This window comes from Astatotilapia calliptera, chromosome 14 (assembly GCF_964374335.1).
Source record: "Astatotilapia calliptera chromosome 14, fAstCal68.1, whole genome shotgun sequence".
NCBI lineage: Eukaryota > Metazoa > Chordata > Actinopteri > Cichliformes > Cichlidae > Astatotilapia > Astatotilapia calliptera.
In genome coordinates this window covers 24,496,755-24,523,085 of record NC_137435.1, presented here as the reverse complement: position 1 = coordinate 24,523,085, position 26,331 = coordinate 24,496,755, and the positions used below count along the sequence as shown (strand labels likewise).

At 40.5% G+C, this 26,331-nt stretch overlaps 3 protein-coding genes across 4 annotated transcripts; all 3 read left to right on the top strand.

Moving 5' to 3' along the window:
• Window positions 1-693: 693 nt before the first annotated feature.
• lbhl (LBH regulator of WNT signaling pathway, like) lies at window positions 694-8,962 on the top strand. 2 transcript variants are annotated; one of them, XM_026193634.2, is made up of 4 exons: window positions 694-1,084; window positions 4,428-4,503; window positions 5,727-6,021; window positions 8,009-8,962. In XM_026193634.2, the coding sequence occupies exons 2-4, from the start codon at window positions 4,432-4,434 to the stop codon at window positions 8,077-8,079; spliced, it is 438 nt and encodes a 145-aa protein (XP_026049419.1). In that variant the 5' UTR covers window positions 694-1,084; window positions 4,428-4,431; the 3' UTR covers window positions 8,080-8,962. The 2 variants fall into 2 exon arrangements, with proteins under 2 accessions (XP_026049419.1, XP_080145129.1); XM_080289003.1 differs by lacking the exon at window positions 8,009-8,962 and adding an exon at window positions 7,571-7,826 and having other exon boundaries at window positions 720-1,084.
• A 1,028-nt stretch (window positions 8,963-9,990) lies between these two features.
• LOC113036471 (C5a anaphylatoxin chemotactic receptor 1-like) lies at window positions 9,991-11,768 on the top strand. Its single transcript, XM_026192852.2, has 2 exons — window positions 9,991-10,065; window positions 10,259-11,768. Exon 2 carries the CDS (start codon window positions 10,271-10,273, stop codon window positions 11,303-11,305), a length of 1,035 nt encoding a protein of 344 aa, XP_026048637.2. The 5' UTR covers window positions 9,991-10,065; window positions 10,259-10,270; the 3' UTR covers window positions 11,306-11,768.
• Window positions 11,769-21,990: 10,222 nt separating this feature from the next.
• LOC113036703 (C5a anaphylatoxin chemotactic receptor 1-like) lies at window positions 21,991-23,396 on the top strand. The gene has a single exon (XM_026193143.2). The coding sequence runs from the start codon at window positions 21,998-22,000 to the stop codon at window positions 23,030-23,032; it is 1,035 nt and encodes a 344-aa protein (XP_026048928.2). The 5' UTR covers window positions 21,991-21,997; the 3' UTR covers window positions 23,033-23,396.
• The last annotated feature ends 2,935 nt before the right edge of the window (window positions 23,397-26,331 follow it).

Genomic DNA, 26,331 nt, shown 5'->3' with positions numbered 1-26,331 from the left:
TAAAGAAAAGCATGGTGTGTCCATTTTTAAAACAAATGAATCGGAGATGGTATAACTGACACTCGAGTTAATAGGATAAGCACTGTCCTGCTTACGGAGGAGTCTCAGCTGTTACATCACGGGTGGAGTTCCCTGATTTCTTAAACTAAAAATTCATCCAGGTTCTAGAGAAGAAGGATGCCTTTCATGTTGCGCAGGCTCCTTTCCTTCCTCGTCCCATATCTATCCTATTGACTTAGGCTGCAAAGGGGATTAAACACTAATGTTACTAGTGTGCTGCCTGTTTTGCAATACTTGCTGCCTGTTATATATATATATACACTGTATCCCCTTCCCACCCCCGAGCCCTTGATCCCTGGGCTAATTCCATGAATCGTCCAAATCTAAATCCACTGATGGAGCAACGACACACACAGAGTCATGATGGGGAAACAGACAGAATGGGAGGGATAGAAAGGATTTCGTAATAAAACATGCAAATGCATGTCCGTCTCATGTGCAGTTGTGGCCATGGCAAGTTGATTTAAACATCCGCCAACAGCACGACCACAGGCCATCTGTGTGCCCTTTGTATGTTTCTGTCCAGATGCACCAGCGACCCAGTGTGCCAACTCATCAGAGGGGACTGTCAAGCCTGCCTGACGTCACCCATGCAGCCTCCGTAATCAAAAGAGACGTTAATCCTGCTCCTCTCCAAAGCCTGGCAGCGGGGTGGGACAGGGAGGGATAATGACAGAGACACGAGGAAGGAAGTCGGATACGGGAGACGGCGGAGAGCGTGTACGCTTTGGACAAGCGAACTCAGCACTGAAGTGAGACACGGGTGCTCTCCTGCCTGAATAGTCGAGCCACCTCCTTCACCATCTGCTAAACACCTGAGATCCCTGAGAGTTTGGAGCCCTCCCCATCCAGGTTTCGCCCTGGAGGCTGAAAACCTCATTGAGGGTCCTGCAGGGGGGGACTGCTGTGGGAGTTGTTCACCTCCCCCTGCAACCCCTCTCGTATCACCAGCGGATGAGCCGAGCTTCACCACTGTGACACTGTGCCAAGATGGAGAGGACATATGCCTGACAGCAACTGATGGGTAAGAGGTGATGAACCTTGTGGTCGTGTGACTGTGTGCACTTTAATTCTTGGATAACAATTAAATTGAAAACTGCTGCAAGTCCCCCTCAGGTTCCACTTTAAGATCTTATCGTCACTGTGCATCTTCTGAAAGTAACTCAGCAGAAGTGTCAGGAAGATACAGTCATGTACAGTCAAGCAGCAGATTGTGCCATTATCAGAAATAAGACCCACGCTGTGGAAACATATAACTCTTGATGACAAACTCATTCCACCCTTAGGTCACCTCAGCAACTTTTTCTGAAGCTTTTTGGTCCTTGTGGGCAGCTGTGATAGCAGATGGATCCATGAACCCTGTGAACTTTAAAAACTTCCTCCAAGTCACAAATATGGAAACAGTCGTAACACATGGTCCACTGACCATTAATAACTAGCTTTACACAATAGTGTTTCTGGAGGTTAAACAATAAACCCAGATTAACATAGACAAAAATTGTGACAAAGTATTCGACATCTTTAAAAATATGAATTAGACTGAAACAAAACTGAAACTATTTTGTGAACTCGGGAAAACTAACAAAAATAAAATAAAAATGTTTCAAGTTCTGTTTTTATTGTTTTTCCTAAATGTTGCCTCTGAGATATTCCCACCATACAATAATAATTAGAAAAGCTAAAACCGACAATGAAACTAACAAATAATACACTTAAAATAAACAAGTTCAAAGAATATAAACTAAACTGAAAGAAGAAAATCCCCTCTGGAAACAAAATACAACAAAACTGATCCACAAAAACAAAAAGTCAAAATTAGATAAAAATAAAAAATTAATTAGAAATGACAAAACTAGATATTGGCCTGACCTATAAAAGGTTTAACTGGCATATATTGTACATGTTGGAGATTTCACAGGATCCAGTCTTATTTATTGTATGTTTGTAAAAAGTGAAAACGCTTTTCTCCTTTTTTTTTTTCTTACTTTTTGCGTGTTTTGAATGTTTTTGTGGTCTTGAAAGGTCAAGAGCAAACAGAGGCCATGAGCCATTTCATACCTCCCATCTCACATTTTCAACTACAGAAACATCTAAGTGTAGTGATGCTGGGGAAGTATAAAAAATAGCAACAATAAAATAGGAACGTTTTAACGTTTGCTGCAATCTTTCCTCATGTTTTCATCAGTACGTTTTCATTTATTGCACAACCGCAGCACCTTATAGTGTAACTGCTGTGGCCAGATTGTGAACCAGTTATGTGGCCTCTGACCTGAAAAAAAAGTAAATGTGTGAAGTTAGAAAAATGAAACATCTACAGGAAAATGTGAGAGAAACAGGAAATGAGATAAAACTTTATCGTTTTAATGATCAAACGTTTTGCGATGGTGCGGCTCTTTAGCGCCTGTAGCTTCCTCTTTCTGGTGACACAAATCTTCACCTTTAGGTGTAAACTTCAGGCTTGGTTTAACACTAACACTTGAGTAATATTAGATGCATATTTTAAAACTAATCATCTGGCCTGTGCGCATAAAAGAAGCCTAAATGTCTGCTAGTGATAAAGCATACTTTTGCATTAACAGCCAAATGCAGCGCACAAGGCACACAAAGCCCGATTGTTGACCGTGCTAAAACGTGCAGGTGTTTAGAGCGAGTGTACATGAGAGGGATTACATGGGGGTTAAGCTCATTCATCATAATAGTTTCCAACCCCAGGTGGCACACAAACAGCTTAGTGCAGCACAATTGTCAACAGCACAATATCAGAAATTGAATTGTAGGGCCGCGCACATTCACAAGTGGGTCAAAAAAAAAGATAGAGTACTCCCAAAGCTGATCCTATTTGGGGAAGAACACGATGTCCTCATTTTGCAAGTTGTGCAAACTGGCTTAGCGTTTCTTCAGTTGCATGTAGTCACGCAATATGTAACTTTGAGCATGTCAATAGGAAAATCACAAATCGACTGAAGTCAGCTATTAAAAAATGATTCAAAGAGAGAGAGAGAGAGAGAGAGAGAGAGAGAGAGAGAGAGAGAGAGAGAGAGGGAGGAAGAGGGAAACAAACTGATGGAAGTCTCAGGCTACACACGAAAATAAAAGAAAACAAATTATTTTTGGATTTCAAATATTTTTTACATATTCTCAGACCATCCTTAATGCTCTTGATCCAAAGCACTGATCCTCATGCATTTTAATTTTGGCTGGAAATGCCTTTGAAAGCTTCCGAGCAGACATTTGCATTGGCTTGTTTATGCTCTCTTTTGTGCTTTGACTTGATGCAAGAGTGAAGAACTGGGGTCTGAGTGCTGCATATCTCAGGAAGAGGTTAAAAGGTCCCGTTCATCTTCTCGGCTTCTATGTAAAAATAATTAGATTTGCCTCTTTAGTTTGATGAGACATGTGACTGCAAATTCCAAAAAGTAGATTAGATCTGTCTTTCAGTGGAAATTTCATTAAACACAAAGCGAGACTGAGCAGACTGTGTCATTACACCAGGCAACAAACCGTGACTGGTACTTATGGAGAGAGGACACACGCTGAGACATACTGAGAAATAGAGACAAGGAAGCAAGGAAGAGGGATAAAAAGAGGATTCAGATGGATCCTCAGCCCTTCTTAATCCCTTTCGTCTGCTTTTCTAGACAACGTAAACAGACTAAAGTTGGCTATGGACACAGACTTATCCATGTAACTGAAACAAATGCCTTCATCAAAGCTGCTGGCGGCTAGACGTCTGATGACGGTCATGTAAACATATTTTTTTATGTAACAAAAACTTTACTGATAACTGAGGCAGATTGGGGGGTGTGAGGGACGCAAGCCAAAACAGGATGCTTGGCTTCCTGTCAGAAAATAAAATATGATCGCCAAACTACATAATCCATTTTTGTATCAAACCCCATTTGAGGTCTGCACTAATCTAGAGAGTGCTTGCATGTATTAGGAGATGCACATATTTGTGCATGGTCGGACCAGCTTTAGCCAGCATGATGTAGGGCAGGAAATCTCTGACGAATGAAAAGCCGGGCATGTTGGATAATGTGATCCTAGTGTAATTCAGCAATGACACAAGCGGCAATGATGCTGTTTCATGGAAAACCAAACGACACAATTTGTAGTTCGATTGGCACGCAGCAGTGGGGGCTGCGCAGCTGTGTCAGCAGCATCATGAATTTCCTTTGAGCACTTTACATTAAGCTGACATTTAGATTGCACTTCAATCGGGGTTCTGGACTCTTCTAAAGTAAACATGCACACACTCATGTGCTTTTGCAGTATTAGAAAGAATTTTTTAGTCCGTGCTAAATGTGGTGCATGCTTTTTTTTTTAATTCCTCTTGTAGGATTGATATAAATTTGTTTCACCTGCAGAGGTATGGAGGAGATGAGTGGTCAGAATCCAGAATGTGAAGACATGCAGAGTAAAGACCAAAGACTGCCAATCCAGGTAACATAATCCCCTAGAATCATCCTGCGACAGATCTCTGTCAAATATTTTTAGCATAGCAGCTAAGTCTGATTGAGTTATAGTTGTGTGGATGCCTGAAAAGGCATCCACACAACTATAACATTAGCAGAAAATTAGCAGAAAATTCTGCTCTTTCTGCTAATGTCGGCTTTTGGTGCTCATAACTTCTATACTTTTTGAGATATTGAATGTTTTTTGCAATATTTTTTGCCCATTTCTGCCATATTATCAGTGGCCTCACTGGTTTTCCTTGCCGGGTTGACCTGTGTTTTAGCTCAGTGAGATGAGCATCCTTCTCAGACTGGGAGGCCCCGGTTCAAATCCCGCTTATGGCAACATTTCTTTCAGTTAACAGTTAAACTTTTTTAACTCTTTTCAACACCAATTTCAACTTTTTCAGCCCTTTTCAGTAGAATTTTCAGTTTTTTCACCACTTTTCAGCACAAATAGCAGCTTTTTCAGCTTTTTTCAGCAAAAACCTCTTTTCAGCAGAAATTCTGCTGACTGAACTCTTTTCAGCAGAATTTTCAGAATTTTCACCTCTTTTCTGCCCAAATTCTGCTTATTCACCTGTTCTGCAAAAATTTCAGCCTTTTCACCTCTTATTAGCACAAATCTCAGCTGTTTTCAGAAAAAAACTCTTTTCAGCAGAAATTCTGCTGATTCACCTCTTTTCTGCAAAATGTTTAGCCTTTTCACCTCTTATCAGCACAATTCTCAGCAGCTTCTGCTCATTTCAGCACAATTCACAGTCTCTCCACCTCTTCTTTGTGAGAATGAGTATGGCTCAGTGAGATGGGTAGCCGCCTTGAGACCAGAAGGGCCAGGTTTGAATCCTGCTCAGGGCAACGCTTTTCTTCAGCGTTAAGGCATCCACACAGTATTTTCGCAGGAAATGCTAATTTTTCTAGTTGTGATTGGAGTTCTGTGTTACAGTTGATACTTTAAAATGTCTTGAAATGCTTAGCTGAAGAGACTCAAATGCAGACACAAACAAGGATTAAAAACCCGAATAATAGTAAGTACACAAAATCCAAGGCCCCAATATTGCGTAGGTGTGTGTGTGCATGTGTGTGTGATTCTGGGATAGATAAGGAAAAACATAAAACAATTTGTAGAATTCCTAATTAAGTTTATTTACAGGCTTCTACAGAGTTTTAATTCAATATACTGCTCATGACACAATCAACTTCTTCCCCCAGATCTTTCCTGACCCTGTTGAGGTTGTCCTGGACCCCGAGACCTCTCTGAACTGTCTGGGCCACGAGCACGAGAAGGAACGTCTACCCTCTATTGTTGTGGAACCAACTGAGGTGAGCGAGGTGGAGAGTGGAGAGCTGCGTTGGCCTCCAGAGAACATGGACATGGAGGAAGATGAGGAGGACCTGTTCTTGGAGCAGTGCATCCCCCCGGCCAACATTGCAGATTGGGGAGAAGAGGAGGAGGAAGAGGAGACATCGGTTATACTGAATCAGCAGCAAGGCTTGACACTCATTGGTGAGTTGCACATAAGGTAGTCGCATATATTCAAATGCTGTTTTATTACAAATTGGGAAAAAAAGAAAACATATGCATGTGAAACCATAAACATGAAATTTTGTTTGCTGCCCCTATACTCACTGTGGTACCGCTTATTTTTAATCACTTTAGTTTTTATTAATTCCTATATAGAAATTAAGCTTACGGGATCAGTTTATTAGGCAGTCAGGTGACAGAAAGTTTTGATAAGTTTTAGATACATTGGTAAACAAAAGGTTTCTCATTTCTCAAGTCAATGTCTGTATTTTGTATGACAGTATAATTTCCTTTTTATAGCAGTTTTTGAGATAAACATCACAAAGTGCTTCACAACGAAATACCAGACACACAGTCATTATTCAAACAAGACCATCCTGTGAAAGTGTAAAAGTGGATGTACTAGCTGGAGCTACAACCAAAGGTACTAGTACCATTTCTAACTTTCAGTTGGATTGGCAACCCACAAAGTCATCCATCTCATCCTTTTCCAGTTGCATTTTTGAGAGCTCAGCATTAGAGCTTTCCAAATCAGGAAGTAAAGCCTGATGATTCAGACGGAAAAACCACCACCCCTCTGCCACTAACATACTCAAAGATGTAACCTAACATGTAGGTACAAAATGGTATTAGTATTAAACTATTTCTGTCAGGGAGTGCATACACAAAAATCCAAACAAGGTGGATTTGCCTGGCAAACAAAATCGTCAACATTATTGTGGTGACTTGCTGCTGTGGTTTACTTCACAGCCTGTGGGACATTACTATTAGGAAACATGGAGAAGAGTAGAGGTTTCTGCTACATCTAATTGATGCAGAGTTACAGACGGAGGTAAAGTTATGGAGAATTGTCCCATAAAACATAAAACAATCAACTGTTTAAACGGTTTAAACTTTGGACACAAGATTAAGGACTGGGGAAAGCTTCTGAATGACTGAAAAAGACAAAGGAGAGAAGGTTTTTAAATACAGAATACAGACTACAAGGTGTGTGAGTCTTTGCCAGTGTCGAAGCTGTTAATGAAATGCAGTAGTATGTATTATATAGTTAATGTAAAGGATTAATAAGTCAATGCTTGTTTATTTGGAATATAATTTGAAATGTTTTAATATGTTTTGCTTTACTTTTCGGCTACTCAGGAGACATCTAAGCTAATGATAAGGCATGTGCAGTACCCACTGCAGTGCAGTACCTGAAGGTATTACAGATACTGCACTGCAGTGGTTTGAATCATATAACACACACCAATTAGTTAAACTGCAGGAATGCCTTAAATATATAAGAACCTGGATGACCTCTAACTTTCTGCTTCTAAATTCAGATAAAACTGAGGTTATTGTACTTGTACAAAGTCCTAGGAATATGGTATTTAACCAGATACTTACTCTGGATGGCATTACCTTGACTTCCTGTGACACTGTGAGGAATCTTTCAGTCTTTTTTGACCAGGATATGTCCTTTCTCACTCACTATGTGTTAATATGTGCATTGAATCACTACTTGTTATTAATCTCCCACTCGCTTCCACAGCATGTGTTTTGTCCTGTCTTCCTCCCCTCATCCCAACTGGTCACGGCCGATGGCCGCCCCTCCCCGAGCCTGGTTCTGCTGGAGGTTTCTTCCTGTTAAAAGAGTTTTTCCTTCCCACTGTCGCCAAAGTGCTTGCTCTTAAGGGGTCATATGATTGTTGGGTTTCTATCTGTATGTGCTGTTGTAGGGTCTACCTTGAGGCGACTGTTGTTGTGATTTGGCGCTGTATAAATAAAATTGAATTGAACTGAATTAAGAAGCGCTTGTTGCTGGTTTTTATTTTGGAAAATACGCATTCATTAAATTTATAAAAAGAAAGAGTAGGAAAAAACGTTTCATCATGTTTAAGGCACCAGAGCGGTATGAAAAAATAACTTGTTCGGTGAAAGTATTCTACACTGAAATTTAATTTTCAAACTCACCCTATTTTTTCTGCAGACCTTCAGTCGGATGCATTCAGAGATGACACTCCTACACTTCCACCCAGCAGTGCTCCAGCCTTCAACTGAGCTTACCTCTGAGGACTCACCGTCTGTGAGAAACCAGCGAGGAAGCATCGCAATATGTACTTATGACAGCAACTATGACAAAATTAAACAAATACTGTACTGATAATGTGTTTTACACGGTAACAACTCCATGCCAGCTGGGACTTTAATGTTCGTCTTTATACCAATGCGCACAATAAGAGGCGAACTATGACAAGACTGCGTGTGCAACGGGAAGCAAACCCACGTTCTTCCAAAGTCAGCAATTTTTAGAATTTCTAGAGAACATTTTGCTGACTCTGTGTTTGATCTTCTTTGTTATTTCCTGATTTTGTTAAAAACAGGAAATCCTGCCACTCAATTTTCCTCACATGTATTTATGTTTATGCAAATGTGTTTCTCTGTCTCTTTAATTCATTTTTCTGTCCCACAGTCAGTCTTCTTGAGGATATTTACCTAGTCATATCTTTAGTATGTAGTATGTGTTACAGTACTGTAAACTGAGTTGGCTGTTCTCTGGACACACATGCAGTTCTGCTCTGATATGTCTTGAATGTTTGGAGAATCACATTTTTAAAAACCTACTTTGCGTTAAAATTCAGGCATGATATTGTTCGATTTAAACTCGTCTATGAGGCAGCTACATCATGGGCGTGACAGATGCTCACTGCTGTTGTGTAATATCAGCATTTTCAACAAGGTTGCAGAAATGTGATGCATGGTGATCAACACAAAGGGAGCTCTACTTGTTTTCTATTACCACAGCTGAAACTCTAGTTCTTTTACTGTACTATAGGTTGTGAGTAGGCTAATTTGTGAATAATATGTATATATGATAAAGATGATGTGTTACTGTAAAATTATGGTTTCAAGTTTGACAATAAAGTCTTTTGTCCCGTTGAAACAGGAAATCATTTTTGAGTGTTTTTGCAAAATGATTAATTACTGCAGAAAATAAAAAGGCCTTCACACAGTTGAACAGTTCAGTGTTATTGGCACTACAATACACCAATGCAAAACTAAATACACTGACTGAGGAAGCCATTCTGGACCAGGCTGTGACTCATTACAGCTGGAGGTCCTGGGAGTACAGCCACTGTGGCCTCCTTAGCACCATGGCCTGATACACAATGATACACAACCTCCTGCCACATAATCCAAAAAAAATAACAATTAAATACTAAATTATTTTATAACATTGCTTAATCCATTATCAAAAGACAGGTGTTAGGTAAAAGTAGGAAACATATCTAGCTATCTGAAACCACATACAATGAAATCATGCTGTAAACATCTCAAAAACTTTATTTGCTCCTTTATAGCACATTGACTAAATCCCCCTAATGACTATAACACTAGGCTTAAAGGTCTAAAAAAACCCCGACCATTTGCAATTGGGAGTACAACTGAGATTTATATTTTAAAACTCTAACACTTTTAATTTCCTAGAATTTCACGTGTGGCAAGGCTACAGTACCAGCATGCTGTGTTGTGTGATTAGACGTCACAGGGCTACTCCATGACATTTAGTATTCATACTTTAAACACGATTATTAAGACTTTTATTTTGACAAGATAGACATTTGAAGTAATTATTTTTAAAATTACCGATCCTGACATATCAATAGACTTTTATTTTATAGTGAGCACTGAAATAAGGGAAAAATAATTTGTAGCACTACCAGTAAACTGGTGAATAAAGCAAGCACGACAAAGTAGTCGAGGTCAGCTTCCATTTGTTTTGTTTTTTTTCTCAGTGTATGAACTATGATTTAATTATTTCCTGTGAAGTTACAGCTAAATTTTGACATAAAAACGGCATTTTTACATTAACCAATTTTTTTGATTGCAGTCATCAAATGTACACTCACATGCAGAGGACTTGTACTTTTAGCAGGAATCTTGTGCAACTGTGTTTGCATGGGGTGGGGTGAGAGTATAAAGCACAGAAGCAGACCAGCTCTACAACTTCCTGACAGAGCAACACAAACAGAGGCTGAACAGTTGGTGAGTTAATACTAAAGTATTAGTTTGAATTTAAAAAACAAACATTAGCTTTTCTGGATTGAACTGTATTATTTTAGTGAATCATGAAAATCTTTTCGATGAAACATTTGTCACAGATATTGTTGAATGAATCATTCTCTCATTCTAATGTTAATTTTATGCACGACACTAATCTATACCCTATACTTCACAGTTGTAAGGAATCATGGATTACGGTGACTATAATTACACATTTCCTGATGATAATAACACATTTCCTGAGATTATTGAGTCTGTGACTCCTGAGATTCAGCCGATCCAGATAGTGGCTCTGGTCATGTACAGCCTTGTGGTCCTGCTGGGTGTGCCTGGAAATGCTGTGGTGGTGTGGGTGACGGGGTTCTGCATGTCCCGCTCTGTCACCTCCCTCTGGTTCCTCAACCTCGCTCTGGCTGATCTTCTGTGCTGCCTCTCCATCCCCTTGCTTATGGTCCCTCTGGTCCATGACGATCACTGGCACTTCGGTCCGCTGGCCTGCATGCTCATCAGAGGCCTGTTTTACCTGGTGATGTACTGCAGCATCCTGCAGCTGGTTGTGATCAGCGTGGATCGTTTGTTGCTGGTCATTAGACCCATCTGGTGTCAGAACCACAGGCGACCCAAACAGGGTGCTTATGGATGTGTTGTTGTGTGGGTCCTGGCCCTGATAGGCAGTATCCCACAGTTTGTGTACGCCAAGCAGATTGTGGCAGGTGACGAGAAGAGAGAGTGTAGGATGGAGTACACTGTAGACAGTGCCTGGCCTGTCTCTGCTTTTCGCTTCCTGATTGGATTCATTATTCCTTTCCTGGTTATTCTAGTTTGTCACTTGGTGGTTTTCAACAAGACACAGAGGAGAATGACACGAGGTCGGACCCGGTCCAAGAAAACCCTGAGGGTCATCATCGCTGTGGTGCTGAGCTTCTTCTTGTGCTGGATACCTCTGCACATTGTGGATTTCCTCATACTGACCACCCCTCGGGCTTCCCCTGTGAGCCCCAAACTTCACTTGGCACACGTTATAGTGCTCTGCCTGGCTTACTTCAACAGCTGCCTCAACCCTCTGCTCTATGTGTGTCTGGGTCAAAGCTTCAAAGACAGCATGAACCGCTCACTGCGTAACATCCTCCAGTTCATCAGCGAGGACCCGACTACCAAGATCAGCATCACCCATATGGACACCAAGAGCACCAGTAATGGCAAGGAGATGACAACAATATGATTGTGTACCGACTCTAATACACAGACAGGACTGGTGTAATATAACAATTTCCATCACAGTTGAAGTTTCACAAAAGAATAAGTAAATTCTGCTGGCCTTGGCTTGGATATGAGCCATTAGATTTGACTTGATTTATATGAGCAAAAAAAGGTCTGTGGATACAAATACCCTGCCTTCACTTTTCATGAGCTACTAAGATTTTTTTCTGGTTAAGTTCGGTGGTAAGTAAATATGTTTTAAAGAATCGTTAGAGGTTTCAAATGTGGAACCGTTACTCATTCTGCAACATTTCTGTGAAACATCATGTCTTATGCAACAAAATTCTTGGCACTTCTAGTTTTTTCTCTCACAAAAGGAATACTTTAGATTCTATTAAGGTATTTGTTTTTTTATCATGTATCGTTTGCCTTTTTGTCATGTTTTTGTTCAAATTGTTTGACAGAAATAAAATATATACACAGAAGTTTGATTTCTTCACACCTGTAATTACAGAAAGGTGCAGTAAGTGTTATTTTCATACACCACAAGAGGAAGACACACTTTACATCTCTGAAGCTTCATTTCTCAGGGTTAAAAAACAGGTGGACCTTATGATTAATAACCTGAATCATATAAGTGTATTGGACACTACATGTGGCCTACTGTGGCTGCTGTAGGACAAACATGTTTCAAACATGTTTCAAGCATGTTTTCTGAGTGCATAATACTATTTTTTTACCCACTGACAAACATTTCAAGTCCTGCTAAATTGTAATAAGCAGAAAATCGAGCAGCAAAATGTAAAACTGCCTGTTTCCATTTAATAACACATTAATAACCTATTAAGTGTGACTATTACCTGGAAATATCTCTGGTAGTTTCTGTGTAATAAGCAGGAAACAGCTGCAAAATGCAGAACTGCCTGTCTCTATTTAATAACAACTAGCTGATTAAAACAAACATTAGCAAGTCTTTAATGAACTGGAAAGACTTATACAAAATGCAAATTATTAAGTTGAAAGGAATAATACATATGAATATATTAGATTTGTATAGAAGTGTAGAGGACCCTCTTAGGAAAGAAAGTGGAACTTATTATTAAAATGTCCAGTACATAAAAATAAGATGCCATCCATGTTCTTCCACTTGTCTAATTCAGGGTTGATTGACCTCTAACCATCCAAACATCCAGCCTCTCTAACAGCAAGTAGCACCAAGCTGCCAGCTTCCATAATGCTTCCATAATTTCATAGAAGTAATGATAAAATGCACGATTATAATTTGTGCACATAGTAAAACAATTAATTCTGTCATGGGCCTGGGTCTGTGACCTGGGGATCATGTGTTATTTTTTGAGTTTAATGAATATTATGAGTTTTATTCGTCTTTCTTAATCATTTATGGTTGTGGTGTGATCTGCTCCTCGTTCCTCGTTTCCCTGTGTGTTGTTGTGTCAGTTTTGCTGCCCCACCAGGTCTGGAGAGTCCCTGCCTTGGAGCCAGCCACACCTGTGATAATAACTCACCTGTTGCTGATCTGCTAATCAAGGGGCTCTACTTAAGAGAGCAGTGGAGCAGCAGTCGGCACGGGATCATTAAACTAGAAATACAGTTAGTGCGGAGCTCGGGTTTTCAATACTTTCTTGTTGGAATGGTTAACGTGTTTAGTCGGCCAGTGGATGGGGCAGTACTCATTGTGGCATCTCTTGTTTCCAGGGTGATTACGGAAACGTGTGGAGGGAGCAGTACACAGTTGAACACAGGCATCGAGGAGGACAAAGCACAACCACGCATCACGGAGAGGAATCACGGCACGGGGAATTGGGAAAGCACACACTGTGGACTGTTGGCACTGTTTTCTGTGTAAATAAACTCGTTTTCTCCATTCTAAAAGTCCAGCATTTGGGTTCTCCTTCAGCCAACCCTGATAAATTCTTATTTTCCCTTTTCTGCACCCCCAAAAATGTTAGAATTACTTGGGGGGGGAATAGCTATATTTTGAGCACACCACACCTCCAACCCCTTGCCTAGATTTGGCATTAACAGATGCCACTGATGTTCAAAAACTGCCACAAACGATTAGAATAAATACAGGGGTAGAGAATATACAGTTCATATGTTACAAAAGTTCACAAGGACTGAAAAAAGCCCTGCCCCCTAACGGCTAAACCTTCCGGAAAAGTTTAGCCTTGGCTCTTATCTAGTAGCTAGCAAGTTCATAAACCTAGTGCTAAACTGAGAGAAGGCGCAAAAACAGTTTGAATAAGAGTAAACGTTTTCTCAACAAATTAGTGCACCAGGTATAAGAATCACAGCAATGCCAACAATAGTCTCTCCAGTTGCACCTAGGTTTATTTATGGCATTTTCAAACCATATCATTTTATTCTTCCGCTGAAGGGAGACTGTCTTTTGTCTATTTCTCTGTAAAAATTTATTGATAATTAAATAGTATGAAATAATAGCTGTGACTGTGAAGGTTCTCAGTCATCCAGGTCATCGTAGTCAAAGGAGCTTGCAAAGCTTGCAAATAGCTGTGACAACACGATCTGGCTATGGACTATGGACCCTGCAGATCCAACCCGGACGGCTGTCACGATGCAGGGTGCGATACTTGGTAGCCAAAAGCAATCAATCCAGTACCTTTTAGCTCAGTGAAAATCCCTCAGTGACAGCCAGGCTAAGATTCTTACGGCCATCCAAGAATCCCAGCCCAGTGGAGCTCCCACATTGGAAGCTGCTGCAGCTGCACCTATACCGCCACCTCTTCTAGAGAGAGCCACTCCTATTCCCCAAGGCTCAGCCATGTTTTCGGTTACGCCCTGTTTCCGGGACGCTGCTTCCCCTGAGCCAGAGCCGTTTTCTGGGGAACCAGGTAGTTGAGTCGCTTTTGCATAACTCAAAAACTATTTTCCAAGGCTCCAGTCCTGATTCACCCAGATGTCCATTAACCATTTATCATAGAAGTTGATGCTTCTGATGTTGGGGTTGGAGTAGTACTTTTACAAAACACCCTCCAAGCTCAAACCATGTGCCTTTTTCTCTCGCTGCCCTTGTCCCACAAAAACAAAATTATGATGTGGGGGACAGGGAGCTCCTGGCTCCTGGCTGAGAAAGAGGTTGGCTCAGTGAGCTAAATAGTTACCTTTAGACCAGGAGGGCCAGGTTCGAATCCTGCTTGGAGCTCCTGTCTGTGAAACTTGCATTGGAGGAGTGGTGGCACTTGCTGGAGGGTGCTGAGCATCCTGTTGTAATTTGGATAGATCATAAGAATCTCATGTATCTTCACTCAGCCAAGAGGGTAAATGCTCATCAGGCACATCTTTATTCTTTAACTCTTTCAATGTTTCCATTTCATATCGACCAGTTTCCTGTAACATCAAACCGGATGCGCTCTCTCTGCAGTTTGCCCACAGCACGGAACCGGAAGAGGCTCCTTCCATCCTTCCTGCCAACTGCAAGGTGGGGGCGGTCATGTGGGAGGTGGAGGAGGAAATCAATTGGATTTTGGAGATGGAGCCTGACCCAGGCACAGGACCTGACAATTCATTCCAGCTGCAGCTCGCTCTAAGGTCCTGGATTCATAAGGCGAAGTTTGCATGCCACCCAGGAAGAGGTAGGACTAGTTCCCTAATTAAAAGACATTTCTATTGGGACACCCTGGAAAAGGATGTCTGAGAGTATGTGGCTGTCTGTCCAGTATGTGCACGCAACAAGTCTAACACTTAACACCCAGCTAGGCTTTTACAACTGCTCCCTGTGCCATGGTCACGTATCATGCTCGTCACCTATCAGCTGACAAAAACTACTACATACTCACCATCATTGACAGGTCCTCCAAAGCCGCCCACTTTGGCGCCTTAGATAAGCTTCCCACTACCACTGAAACTACTCAAATTCTGGTTTTTCAGAGGACATTTTCATTTTCAGAGGACTACCTGTAGAAATAGTCTCCGACCGCGTCCTGCAGTTCACCTCATGAGCCTGGAAGGCTTTCTGCACCGCTCTCAGAGCCAAACCTTGTCTTAGTTCTGGTTATCATCCCCAAACAAACGGTCAGACTGAACGGTTAAATCAAGAATTAGAAACCATACTCCGCTGCATGACCTTACATGGTCCACCTGTCTGCACTGGGCAGAATACGCTCGTAATTCACTCACATCCTCTGCAACTTGAGTAGCTTTCCATTCAACACCATCTACAGCGTTGTCGACGAGCTTGGGATCAGACTAGGCAAGCACTACTCAGGTCAGTCAACTGCCAACACCAGTATGCCTATCAACGCCGTTCAATTGCTCCAGTTTACACGGGGGGACAAAACGTATGGCTGGCGGGCAAGGACATTCCACTCAGGACTGAGTCACGCAAACTTTCACCACGGTATACTAGCCCATGGTGACGGGGGGGGGGGGGGGGGGGGGGGGGGGGGGGTACTGTCATGGTTCGGGTGACTGGCAGAATTTTTCTGTAGAGCTGCAGACATCACTTTGAAGAGGCACCATGATGGGTTTATGGAGGACCTGAAATGGTAATTTCTCAGAACTTGCGTTCTGCCAGCAGGCAGGGATTGACAATGCACCTGTGCAGGTGTAAACTTTACAGGGTCAGCAGGCAAACTGGTCATTTTAGTTAATATCAGTGGTAAAGAACAACATGCTATTTACATTTCTGTGGTAGATTTGAATGTAGTGTGATCCAACATGTTTTCTACCCTTTAAAGAAAATCAAAACATGGCATAATATAGTATGGTTTTCCAGTTATCCTTTCCTCCCTGCTCTTCCCTTGCCTTCCTCACAACAGTTTCTTTTCCTTTGGCCTGTGTTGTTCGGCACTGTAGCAATCAGAAGGCCTGTCTGAAGGCCAATAAAAATGTGCAACAGATTTATTTTCCCAAGTGGAACATTACAGCTTTGCCATACTGGTCCAATTGATTGATCTTTATAATTTATTTATTTATTTCCACTTTTAAGTAGGGCTGTCAGCATTAATTCTTTAACAGGGCATTAACGCTTTAACGCTGACAGCCCTACTTTTAAGTTATTACTATCGGAACAGATAGCATTTCTATCAGCTCAGCAAACACACAAACTGTTTGCGTGCTGTTTGTCTCACAGTGTGTTGCTAGCTAAAGCTCCAGCTGCTGTATTTCACAGGAAGAAAATAGAAAGAGCTAAATTCACTCAGAGATGGAGCAAGATAAGAAAGAGGTCAGGAGAGGAAGAAGAGCGGTTATATTTAAAGGTAATGACTTCTCGGTGGTATTTGATAAACTGGAAATTTAAAGCTTGCATGTAAGTCCTTATGTTTTTAAATCAGATACTGGATGTGGCATTATGTTTTTCGTATCACGAAACATGCTGCAAATCAAACTGAGGCAGACTAACTGCTATTTAAAGGTTGCTTGAAAAACTTTGCAGGTTAGTGCAGAGAAAAGAACAGTTTGTGGCTGCTACACGGTGGCTGTGGTGCTCATGGTCAGACTAAAGATGACTTTTAGCTGATAATACTGAGATTCATTGACTGAATTCCACCAACATACAAACTTTATACCATCTAGAAAAAAAGACAGTATGAACAGTGCATTGTTAGAGCAGAGGATGGAAATCAGCCAGGACAACTCATGAAACATCTGCTGACATCATGCTGAGTTCAGTTGTGTCCATCCACAAAGAGCAGCAGATCAGCTGATCACAGCCTCTACACTAAGAAAATCTGCAGGAGCTCTCAGTAGAATTTATTTTCAGTCGTGTTTCCCCACACTGAGCCATTACAACCAAATTTAGGGTTCCCCCACCTGCTGAATGCAACTTTAACCCCTGACCAGAGATGGGCAGTAACGCGTTACTTGTAACGTGTTACTGTAATCTGATTACTTTTTTCAAGTAACGAGTAAAGTAAGGGATTACTATTGCAAAATCGGTAATTAGATTACCGTTACTTTCCCGTAGGAACGCTGCGTTACTGCGTTACTAAAACCGTGATTTTTTTTGCGAGAATGTCTCATGACAGTGACGTAAGCAAGTGCGACGTTGGTGACAGCAGCTGTGTGCAGATCAACAATGGATAATATATCGAGTGCGGGAGAGAGTATGAGCGTGCAGCGTTTAAAGTGTGGAAGTACTGACCTTACTTTGAGTTTGATTCCATAAAAAGTGACAAAAACATTAGCGTCCATCGTGCGTGGGAAGAAAACTTCTTTTTACAGCGAAAAAAACCCCTAAACTTCCGAGCAAGCACCGAGTAGCTACGACGTGATGGGAAACTCACAGAGACACTCGCGCGGATTCTTCAACTGACCGCAGCACACCTACACCAGGGTAACCCTCCGCCTACCCTGCTCCTGCTTTACAGGTGAAAATAGAGCAAAAGGACCGCTGAGTCTTTGACTTTATTTATTTTCTGCTGTGTTTTACTTGCATCTGTTTGAAAGAGTGAGTGAAAACACAAAAAATATTTTATTTTATGTGCTGGAATGTGTAGAAAATAGGTTTAAATGTTAAACTAATTTATTCAAGTCAGAGAATGTTGCATATAATTAAATGTTTTGCTTGATGCATAAAGTTAAAAGATTAAAACTGATAAAACAAGTTAAAAAAAGAGACTTTTCCATTTGATTACATTTTGTATGATGGTTTATGTAGAAAAAGTAGAATTGGGCTGAAAGATCTATCACTTTATCACCTCTTCAGGTTGTAAATCGTGTTTTTAAAAAGTAACTAAGTAACTAAGTAATTAATTACTTTTGAAAATAAGTAATCAGTAAAGTAACGGGATTACTTTTTGGGGGGAGTAATCAGTAATTAGTTACTGATTACTTTTTTCAAGTAACTTGACCAACACTGCCCCTGACTGTGCTCATTTTCCTGTTTAGATGCAAAGTCATCCTCAACAATGTAGGCAACATAAACTAGACCCATTTACTTTCTTTAAGTGCATTTCAGATGCTGTACTTTTTAAGAGGCTCTGAAATGTACTCAAAGAGTAAAGAAGTTTAATCTGTTTAATACTTCAACTTTTACTGGAGTATTTCTTAACACTAATAACTGAACGACTTGTACCGAATAGCTGTACTTTTGCCACCTCTGATCACACCAGATATGCAAGTGGATGAGATCATTAGACTTGTAGTCAAGACCGCCTAAACCAAGACCAAGACAATACCAAGACCAGATGGTATCGAGACCAAGACAAAGTTGAGACGAGACCGAGACAAAAAAGTCTTTAAACTGCAGCCAGATGCTGCTTCGTTTACGGGTGTCAGGCATATTTATGTGTTTTTGTGATGCACTCGCACAGCCCTCCTCACCGCTGTCTGTCTCACTCACTTACTGAGAGGACAGACGCACACTCCACTTGACTGCCGCGTCTCTCACCCTCTCTGTTTTTCAGATAATGATATTATCCTATATCCTCGCATGTGATTGGCCACAAAATGGAGGGATTGGAGCATAGCTGAGCCACTGTGTGGGAGCTGAGCAGCGAAAGGAAATAAAGTGAGGAGCCGGCTCTCGCTCAATGGGAGTCGACTCTTCTGATTTACTACAAAGCATTCTCTAAGCACGGCTCTTAGACCTGATGCTTTTGCGCGTGACACATTATCAAACGTTGAACGCAAAAATATATAAATATTCTGAAGTAGAGTCAATGTCAGCAAAAATCTGATAAATACGCAGTCTAAATGAAGGTATTATAAATTCATCTTTACTCTGTCTTCTTGAAAGGCTTTCTGAGTTTTTGTACATGCAGCCAGCAAAAACCCTGTAGAAATCACCAGTTAATCTTTGCGTATTTGCTACTCCTCCATCGAAAGTCTCATCAATAAAATATGAATGATGAAAAAGACAGATAACATAATCTGATATTAAGAACAAAACATATTGTCCCTTAACAAGCCTATTTAATCTGGCAAGCATTAGCATTTGAGAAGGAAGTTACTGATGAATGTAAACGTTGAGTAAAGGGACCTCTAGTGGCTGTCAGTGCCCGTACAGGTAAACACTGCATTTGTTTTAATGAAGAGCTTAAATTTTCTGTTTAAAACCAGGGAAACCAATATAAATAGGTCTATGACTTAAAAAAACAAACTTTAAAATAACCTTATCAGAAAGACTTTAAAAAAACAAAAACAAAAAGATCAAAAGACTGGCTTCTAATCACCAATGTTACTTAAATGCAATCTTTGGCCTGAATCTAGTTATGTAGAACTAGATTCAGGCCAAAGATTGCAAAACACTAAAATCAAGAGGTTTTATCCTGTGCACAGTGCCACAGCCACTCAGCACATTCACATTTGTTACAAGAATAATCTGTTAAAAGCCACATATTATTCTTACAATTATGGGCTATAATTGTAACCCATTAAGCTTTAGCACTTACCCTGGTATAGAAAAATTAAAAAAACACACACACACACACACCATTATTTATTTATTGATTGGTTTTTTTTTTTGGTTTTTTTCAATGTTTTGTCAGTTGAAGCCAATTGAAGTCTATCTAATAGTGCCAAGTTACAACAGGCACTTCAAAGCTCTTTATACTGTAAGGTTAAAACCGCACAGTATTAAAGAGAAACCCCCAGCAATCAAATGATCTCCTATGAGTAAGCACTAAGGCGACAGTGGGGAGGATAAACTCACTTTTAACAGAGAGAAACCTCCAGCAGAACCAGACTCATAGGAGCAGCCATCTGCTGCGACTGGCTGGGGGATAGTTGTGATGTCATTATATGTTAAGGATATTGAATTTCATGTGAAAATGTTGCTATAGCAATTGGTGTTTGTTTGCTAAAATTAGTGATTGAACTAATTAGATCTTTTCATGCCGAAGAATATTATAAGTGCAATTGTCAATACATGGAAGAAAAAAATTATAACAATTGCACAACAATGTGCACGTAAGAATCTTCTCAGTGTAGGAATTAGGGATGAAATTCGTCTGTGGGTCTGGGGAAACATACGCCGAGTAATTGCCGAACACATATTGAACAATAAGGTAAACGGTACTCCACAAATAGTAAGGATGAACCTGATGACGAAAAGTACTCCTTGTCCCAGAGACTCAACTGGAGCTCTAATAAATGAATACAAAGCTGAAAGGTTTCTGTAAACTCTGGAAAAAATACTTGCATTGCTCGTTTGTTCATTCTCCTCAGATCTGTTAATAGCTGAAGGTTCTGGAGGGTAAACATTGAATAAATCAGTGCTGTAACTGTCACTAGTTGACGTGTCTTCATCAGAGTTGTTCATTTAAACAGTGGTTGTAGGAACCTCAGCTGTTTCAGAAGGTGACTGTTCATTTTCAGTTATATCTACAGAAACACTGTCTGTAGGAACCTGTGTTTCACTGGTGGGAGACTGTTCATCTTCAGAGTTGTTCATATGAACACTGGTTATGGGAACCTCAGCTGTTTCAGAGAGGGGACTGTTCGTTTCTTTCCTCACTTTCAGGTATCAAATTTAATCTTTGTTCCCTTGTTGTGTTTTCAGGTTCAAACAAGAATGCCCAGTTGGGTGTATCATACCGGTCCCTCGAATCTACAAATTCTTTTGATGTGGGTGATTGTTCTTTTTCATCTGTGTTTAGAGAAACACTGGGTGTGGGAACCTCAGCTGTTTCAGAAGTGGGTGGCAGTTCAGTTTCACTAGTGGGGGAGGTAAATGGTGCTCGACCAATATTAAGGATTTGGCCGGTGACATAAGTTACTCCTCAGCTCACAGACTCAACTGGAACCATAATAAAGGAAGAAAGAGCTGAAAGGCTTGTTTGAGCTCGGGAAAAAATTGTTTCTCCTTCCTCTTCTTGAAGACTTCCTCTAACAACATTATCATTGTCCTCAGATCCATCAAATTCACTGCTTGTGGGAACCTCTGTTGTTTCAGAGGTGTCTAGCTGTTCATCTCTGGAATCAATAATCGGGAAAACGGGCCCATCATCTTCAAAATAATATTCTGTTCAATCAAAGACATCAGTATCTGAAGGACTTGTATGACTGTACTGGTCTCCTGGGTCGGGATTATCACAGACATCACTACTTGTAGGAACCTCAGTTGTTTCAGAGGTGGGTAACTGTTCATCTCTGGAATCAATAATCGGGAAAACGGGCCCATCATCTTCAAAATAATATTCTGTACAATCAAAGACATCAGTATCTGAAGGAATTGTATGACTGTACTGGTCATTTGGTTGGGGATTTTCGGGAACCTTAGGTGTTTCAGAGGTGGGTAACTGTTCATCTCTGGAATCGAAAATCGGTAAAAGGAACCCATCAGGCTCAACATAACAGCTGTCAAGCTCCTCAAAGCCATCAGTGTCTGAAGAAGTTGTGCGGCTGAATACTGAGCGCCGCATTTCTACAGAGAGTTTGGGTTGGAGATTCGTAGAAGCCTATTGAATCAATAAATTTTGTTAAAATTTGTTTTCAACGCTAGGTGCAGTTGTTGCCTTGCCTAATGATAAAGAACCTATAGTGAAACCTTTAGGCGACTTTTAGAAGGTGCAGTTGGTGCAGTGGTTGTTACCTGAGGAGTATTTAAGCCCTCACATGCCTTTAATCTTACACTTCAAAGGAAAACGTGCTGTGACGTCACAGTAGGCGCTCCAAAGCCCGGTTAGAACTTTCACGTTCAGATATTGTTGAATGAATCATTCTCTCATTCTAATGTTAATTTTATGCACGACACTAATCTATACCCTATACTTCACAGTTGTAAGGAATCATGGATTACAGTGATGATAATTACACATTTCCTGATGATAATAACACATTTCCTGAGATTATTGAGTCTGTGACTCCTGAGATTCAGCCGATCCAGATAGTGGCTCTGGTCATGTACAGCCTTGTGGTCCTGCTGGGTGTGCCTGGAAATGCTGTGGTGGTGTGGGTGACGGGGTTCTGCATGTCCCGCTCTGTCACCTCCCTCTGGTTCCTCAACCTCGCTCTGGCTGATCTTCTGTGCTGCCTCTCCATCCCCTTGCTTATGGTCCCTTTGGTCCACGACGATCACTGGCACTTCGGTCCGCTGGCCTGCATGCTCATCAGAGGCCTGTTTTACCTGGTGATGTACTGCAGCATCCTGCAGCTGGTTGTGATCAGCGTGGATCGTTTGTTGCTGGTCATTAGACCCATCTGGTGTCAGAACCACAGGCGACCCAAACAGGGTGCTTATGGATGTGTTGTTGTGTGGGTCCTGGCCCTGATAGGCAGTATCCCACAGTTTGTGTACGCCAAGCAGATTGTGGCAGGTGACGAGAAGAGAGAGTGTAGGATGGAGTACACTGTAGACAGTGCCTGGCCTGTCTCTGCATTTCGCTTCCTGATTGGATTCATTATTCCTTTCCTGGTTATTCTAGTTTGTCACTTGGTGGTTTTCAGCAAGACACAGAGGAGAATGACACGAGGTCGGACTGGATCCAAGAAAACCCTGAGGGTCATCATCGCTGTGGTGCTGAGCTTCTTCTTGTGCTGGATACCTCTGCACATTGTGGTTTTCCTCATGCTGACCACCTCTCGGGTTTCCTCTGCGAGCCCCAAACTTCACCTGGCACATGTTGTAGCGCTCTTCCTGGCTTACTTCAACAGCTGCCTCAACCCTCTGCTCTATGTGTGTCTGGGTCAAAGCTTCAAAGACAGCATGAACCGCTCCCTGCGTAACATCCTCCACTTTATCAGCGAGGACCCGACTACCAAGAAGAGTATCACTAATGTGGACACCAAGAGCACCAGTAATGGCAAGGAGATGACAACAATATGACTGTGCACTGACTGTAATACTTTTGCAATAGAATAATCGTTTCGCAAAAGAATAAGTAATTTCTGCTGACCTTGGCTTGGATATGAGCCCTTATATTTGACAGTAAAATAAATCGCTTGTGTATAAGTAAAAAAGGTCTGTGGATGCAAATACTCTGCCTTTACTTTTTGAGTCAATAAGATTTTTTTTCTGGTTAAGTTGGGTGGTAAGTAAATATGTTTTCAAGAATGTTTTAAGGTTTAAACTTATTTCAAATAATTACAAAACAATGCAGTAACGTCCAGTTGTGCAAGTGTTCTTTTCATTAATCACAAGAGGACGAAACACTCTTCTGATGCTCAGTTGCTTAACTCTTTCCCCTTTCAAAGCCTACTTGGTTCCCTCTTGAGGATCTTTTATATTTCAGGCCTGTTACCCTTGGGAAGATATTCTGATGGTGGTGTGTTGTGACAATGAGACTGGAGGAGAGGCAAGACTGAAATGGTCTGGACATGTGCAGAGGAGGGACAGTGGATACACTGGACAAAGGATGTGGAATATGGAGTGCCTAGCAGGAAGAGAAGAGGAAGGCCTAGCAAATTCATGGATAAAGGAGGACAAGAGGGCTTGTGTGACAGAAGCGGATGCTTGGAATATGGTGAGATGGTGGTAGACCTCTGCTCCGGTGACCTCTAAAGCAAGCAGCTGAAAGAAGTTGTGTAAAAGACCTAAGCAGTGTTGTCAAATGATCAGACAAAGAGTTCGCAGACTGTGCTAGAAAGACTCTTCTGGGGACCTGTCAGGCATTTAGCAATATGTGAAGTTAATATATACACAGTTTTTTTTTCTTCCTGGTATAACGTAATACACTTCCAGGTTAAATTTACTTTGTGGAACCACCTACTTTGACTTTTACAAGTAAAGCCACAAATGTAATTCACTCAAGTACATCCACAGGGTCTTGACAATTTAGGTGTCACAGTTTAGGTTTTCTTTTGTCGTTTTACAGCAGGGGTGTCAAACTCCAGGCCTCGAGGTTCGGTGTCCTGCAGTTTTTAGATAACACCCTGGGTCTACACACCTGAATCAAATGATTAGTTCATTACTAGGCCTCTGAAGAACTTCAAGACATGTGGAGGAGGCAATTTAGCCATTTAAATAAGCTGTGCTGTATCAAGGACATCAAAAACCTGCAGGACACCGGCCTTTGAGGCCTTGAGTTCGACACCTGTGTTGCATACATTGTACAGGGTCAATCTATGGGGGGTTTATCCATGATTAGATTTAACTAATATATAAAACCTGGTGTGTGGTGGATAAATGCCATTGCTTAAGAGATGTTTTTATCAGTTTTTGTCAAACTTATAAAAACACGAATGAAGACTGTGCGACCAATATCCTGAAATAATGTTTAAAATGGAAACACCATTCAGAGAATAGTTTAAAAAAATGCATGAACAACAACATTTTCTATTGAATTACTGTATATACTTCAGATTGTCTGCACACCTGCTGTTCTATTAGCAATACAAAACTGTATTTTTTTTTTAATTTATAGCTTGGATTAAATTTAAGTGAGGTTGCAAATAAAAGACTTAGATCATTAGAGTAATTTACAAATAATGTATTAACTAAAAAGTCTTAAGGACAAGAAAACAAACTTTTGGTTGGGCAAGAAATGCAATTAAAAGAGACTCACCAGGCCATGAAAGGGTTGTTCTGAGAATATATAGACTGAAAAGATTAAATATGAAGCATATTGCCATGTCAACATCAATAAAAGTAACTGTTATTGGACTTGTGGATGTGATATTGGATTTGTACTATTGTGCACTATTGTATTGCACATTGACAAAGCCTATTCTATTCTATTCTATTCTAGATATATCAGAAACACAAAATTAGAAGAAAAAGATCTGTCTTGGGAGGATTTTCAGCTATAACAGCTTCAACAATTATTGAAACACATTTAAAAACTCGAATATAGACTGGAAGACTGTGTGACATCATATTCTCCTCTAACATTGAGAACAAATACAACACATGTATTGACTAGTTATAGCATAGTAACATTTGTTAACTTGAACATTAACACTCAAAAGGGTGTTCAAAGGAGAAACATTTCCCTTATCTGAATCATTGTTACGTTTGATAGTTTTATGTTGTCATGAATATGAGATCTGCTGTAGCACTGTGTCTTACAGTTGGGAACATGTTAAGGTTTAGTCTGGCAGGAGGAAATTGACCTGTCATCAACAACTGAAAGATAATTGAGCTCAATTACACTGTCACATGGCACAGTAGACTAAATAGATGTAATTAAATGTGGAGAATATAGTTCATTTACTTTGGTAACTAAACACACGAGAGTTAACATGTGTGGACGGTGGGATAAATGAATTCTGACAGGATGCTTTTAGAATCTGCTCTACCAATCTAATAAAACTAATGCGGTGTAATACAACAGGCTTGCAATAAATTCTTGCTTTGTGGGAATTGTTATGTTCAGTCACTGAATTTCTTGATGTGTGTGTTGGTCTGGCCACTTTGGTTGATTTGCTTTATTGATTTGATTTGTGAAAATTTGTGATGCTCAGCTATACTGGTTTATACTATTAAGAATTTTTTTTACCATTATGTTGATGCTCTAGATTTATGAAAATGTGATATTTAGTAGAGATGGCACGATACCACTTTTTATGTCCGATACTGATATCATAAATTTGGATATCGGCCGATACCGATATGAATCCGATATAGTGTGTTTTTTTAATCAATAAAACAGTTTTTTTAATATCTTGCTGCTTTTTGTATAAGTTCATACTCAAGTTAAAACCCCCCCCCCCCCCCCAAAAAAACCCCACTAAAGCTATTCTGTTATACCTGTATGCAAAAAATGCACTGCACCCAAAATATTTCATAGTTCAGCAATACTGATCAATCTAATAAACTTAAACCTACTCCATCCTCCCTATTCTGGTATTTTAAAGAGTAAGCACCCTAACTAATAGGGCTCTAAAATTCCCAGCAAAAAAAACCAAAAAAACGAAAAAATAAGGAACCACCCCCCACCTTCCACCTCATGTTGCTTAATCGACGTAATCAACTTTAATTTGATGCAGTGTGAAAAAAAATGCACAGAAATAAATTATTTTTCAAGAATAATTAAATAGATTCAACATCTTTCTTCAACAGAACTGCAGACTGCACAGATGGTACCTTCCCAAAGGAAAAAGTACTATAGCTTGCTAGGGTATATTAGACATAATAGTTACTATATACAGTAATGGACTTCTATTCATTTTACATCAGATTAAAAC

Coding starts and splice junctions, on each gene's coding strand:
- lbhl (XM_080289003.1), top strand. CDS start 4,432: ATGGAGGAGATGAGTGGTCAGAATCCAGAATGTGAAGACATGCAGAGT. Junction 4,504..5,726: donor ACCAAAGACTGCCAATCCAG/GTAACATAATCC, acceptor TTCTTCCCCCAG/ATCTTTCCTGACCCTGTTGA. Junction 6,022..7,570: donor GCAAGGCTTGACACTCATTG/GTGAGTTGCACA, acceptor TCGCTTCCACAG/CATGTGTTTTGTCCTGTCTT.
- LOC113036471 (XM_026192852.2), top strand. CDS start 10,271: ATGGATTACGGTGACTATAATTACACATTTCCTGATGATAATAACACA.
- LOC113036703 (XM_026193143.2), top strand. CDS start 21,998: ATGGATTACAGTGATGATAATTACACATTTCCTGATGATAATAACACA.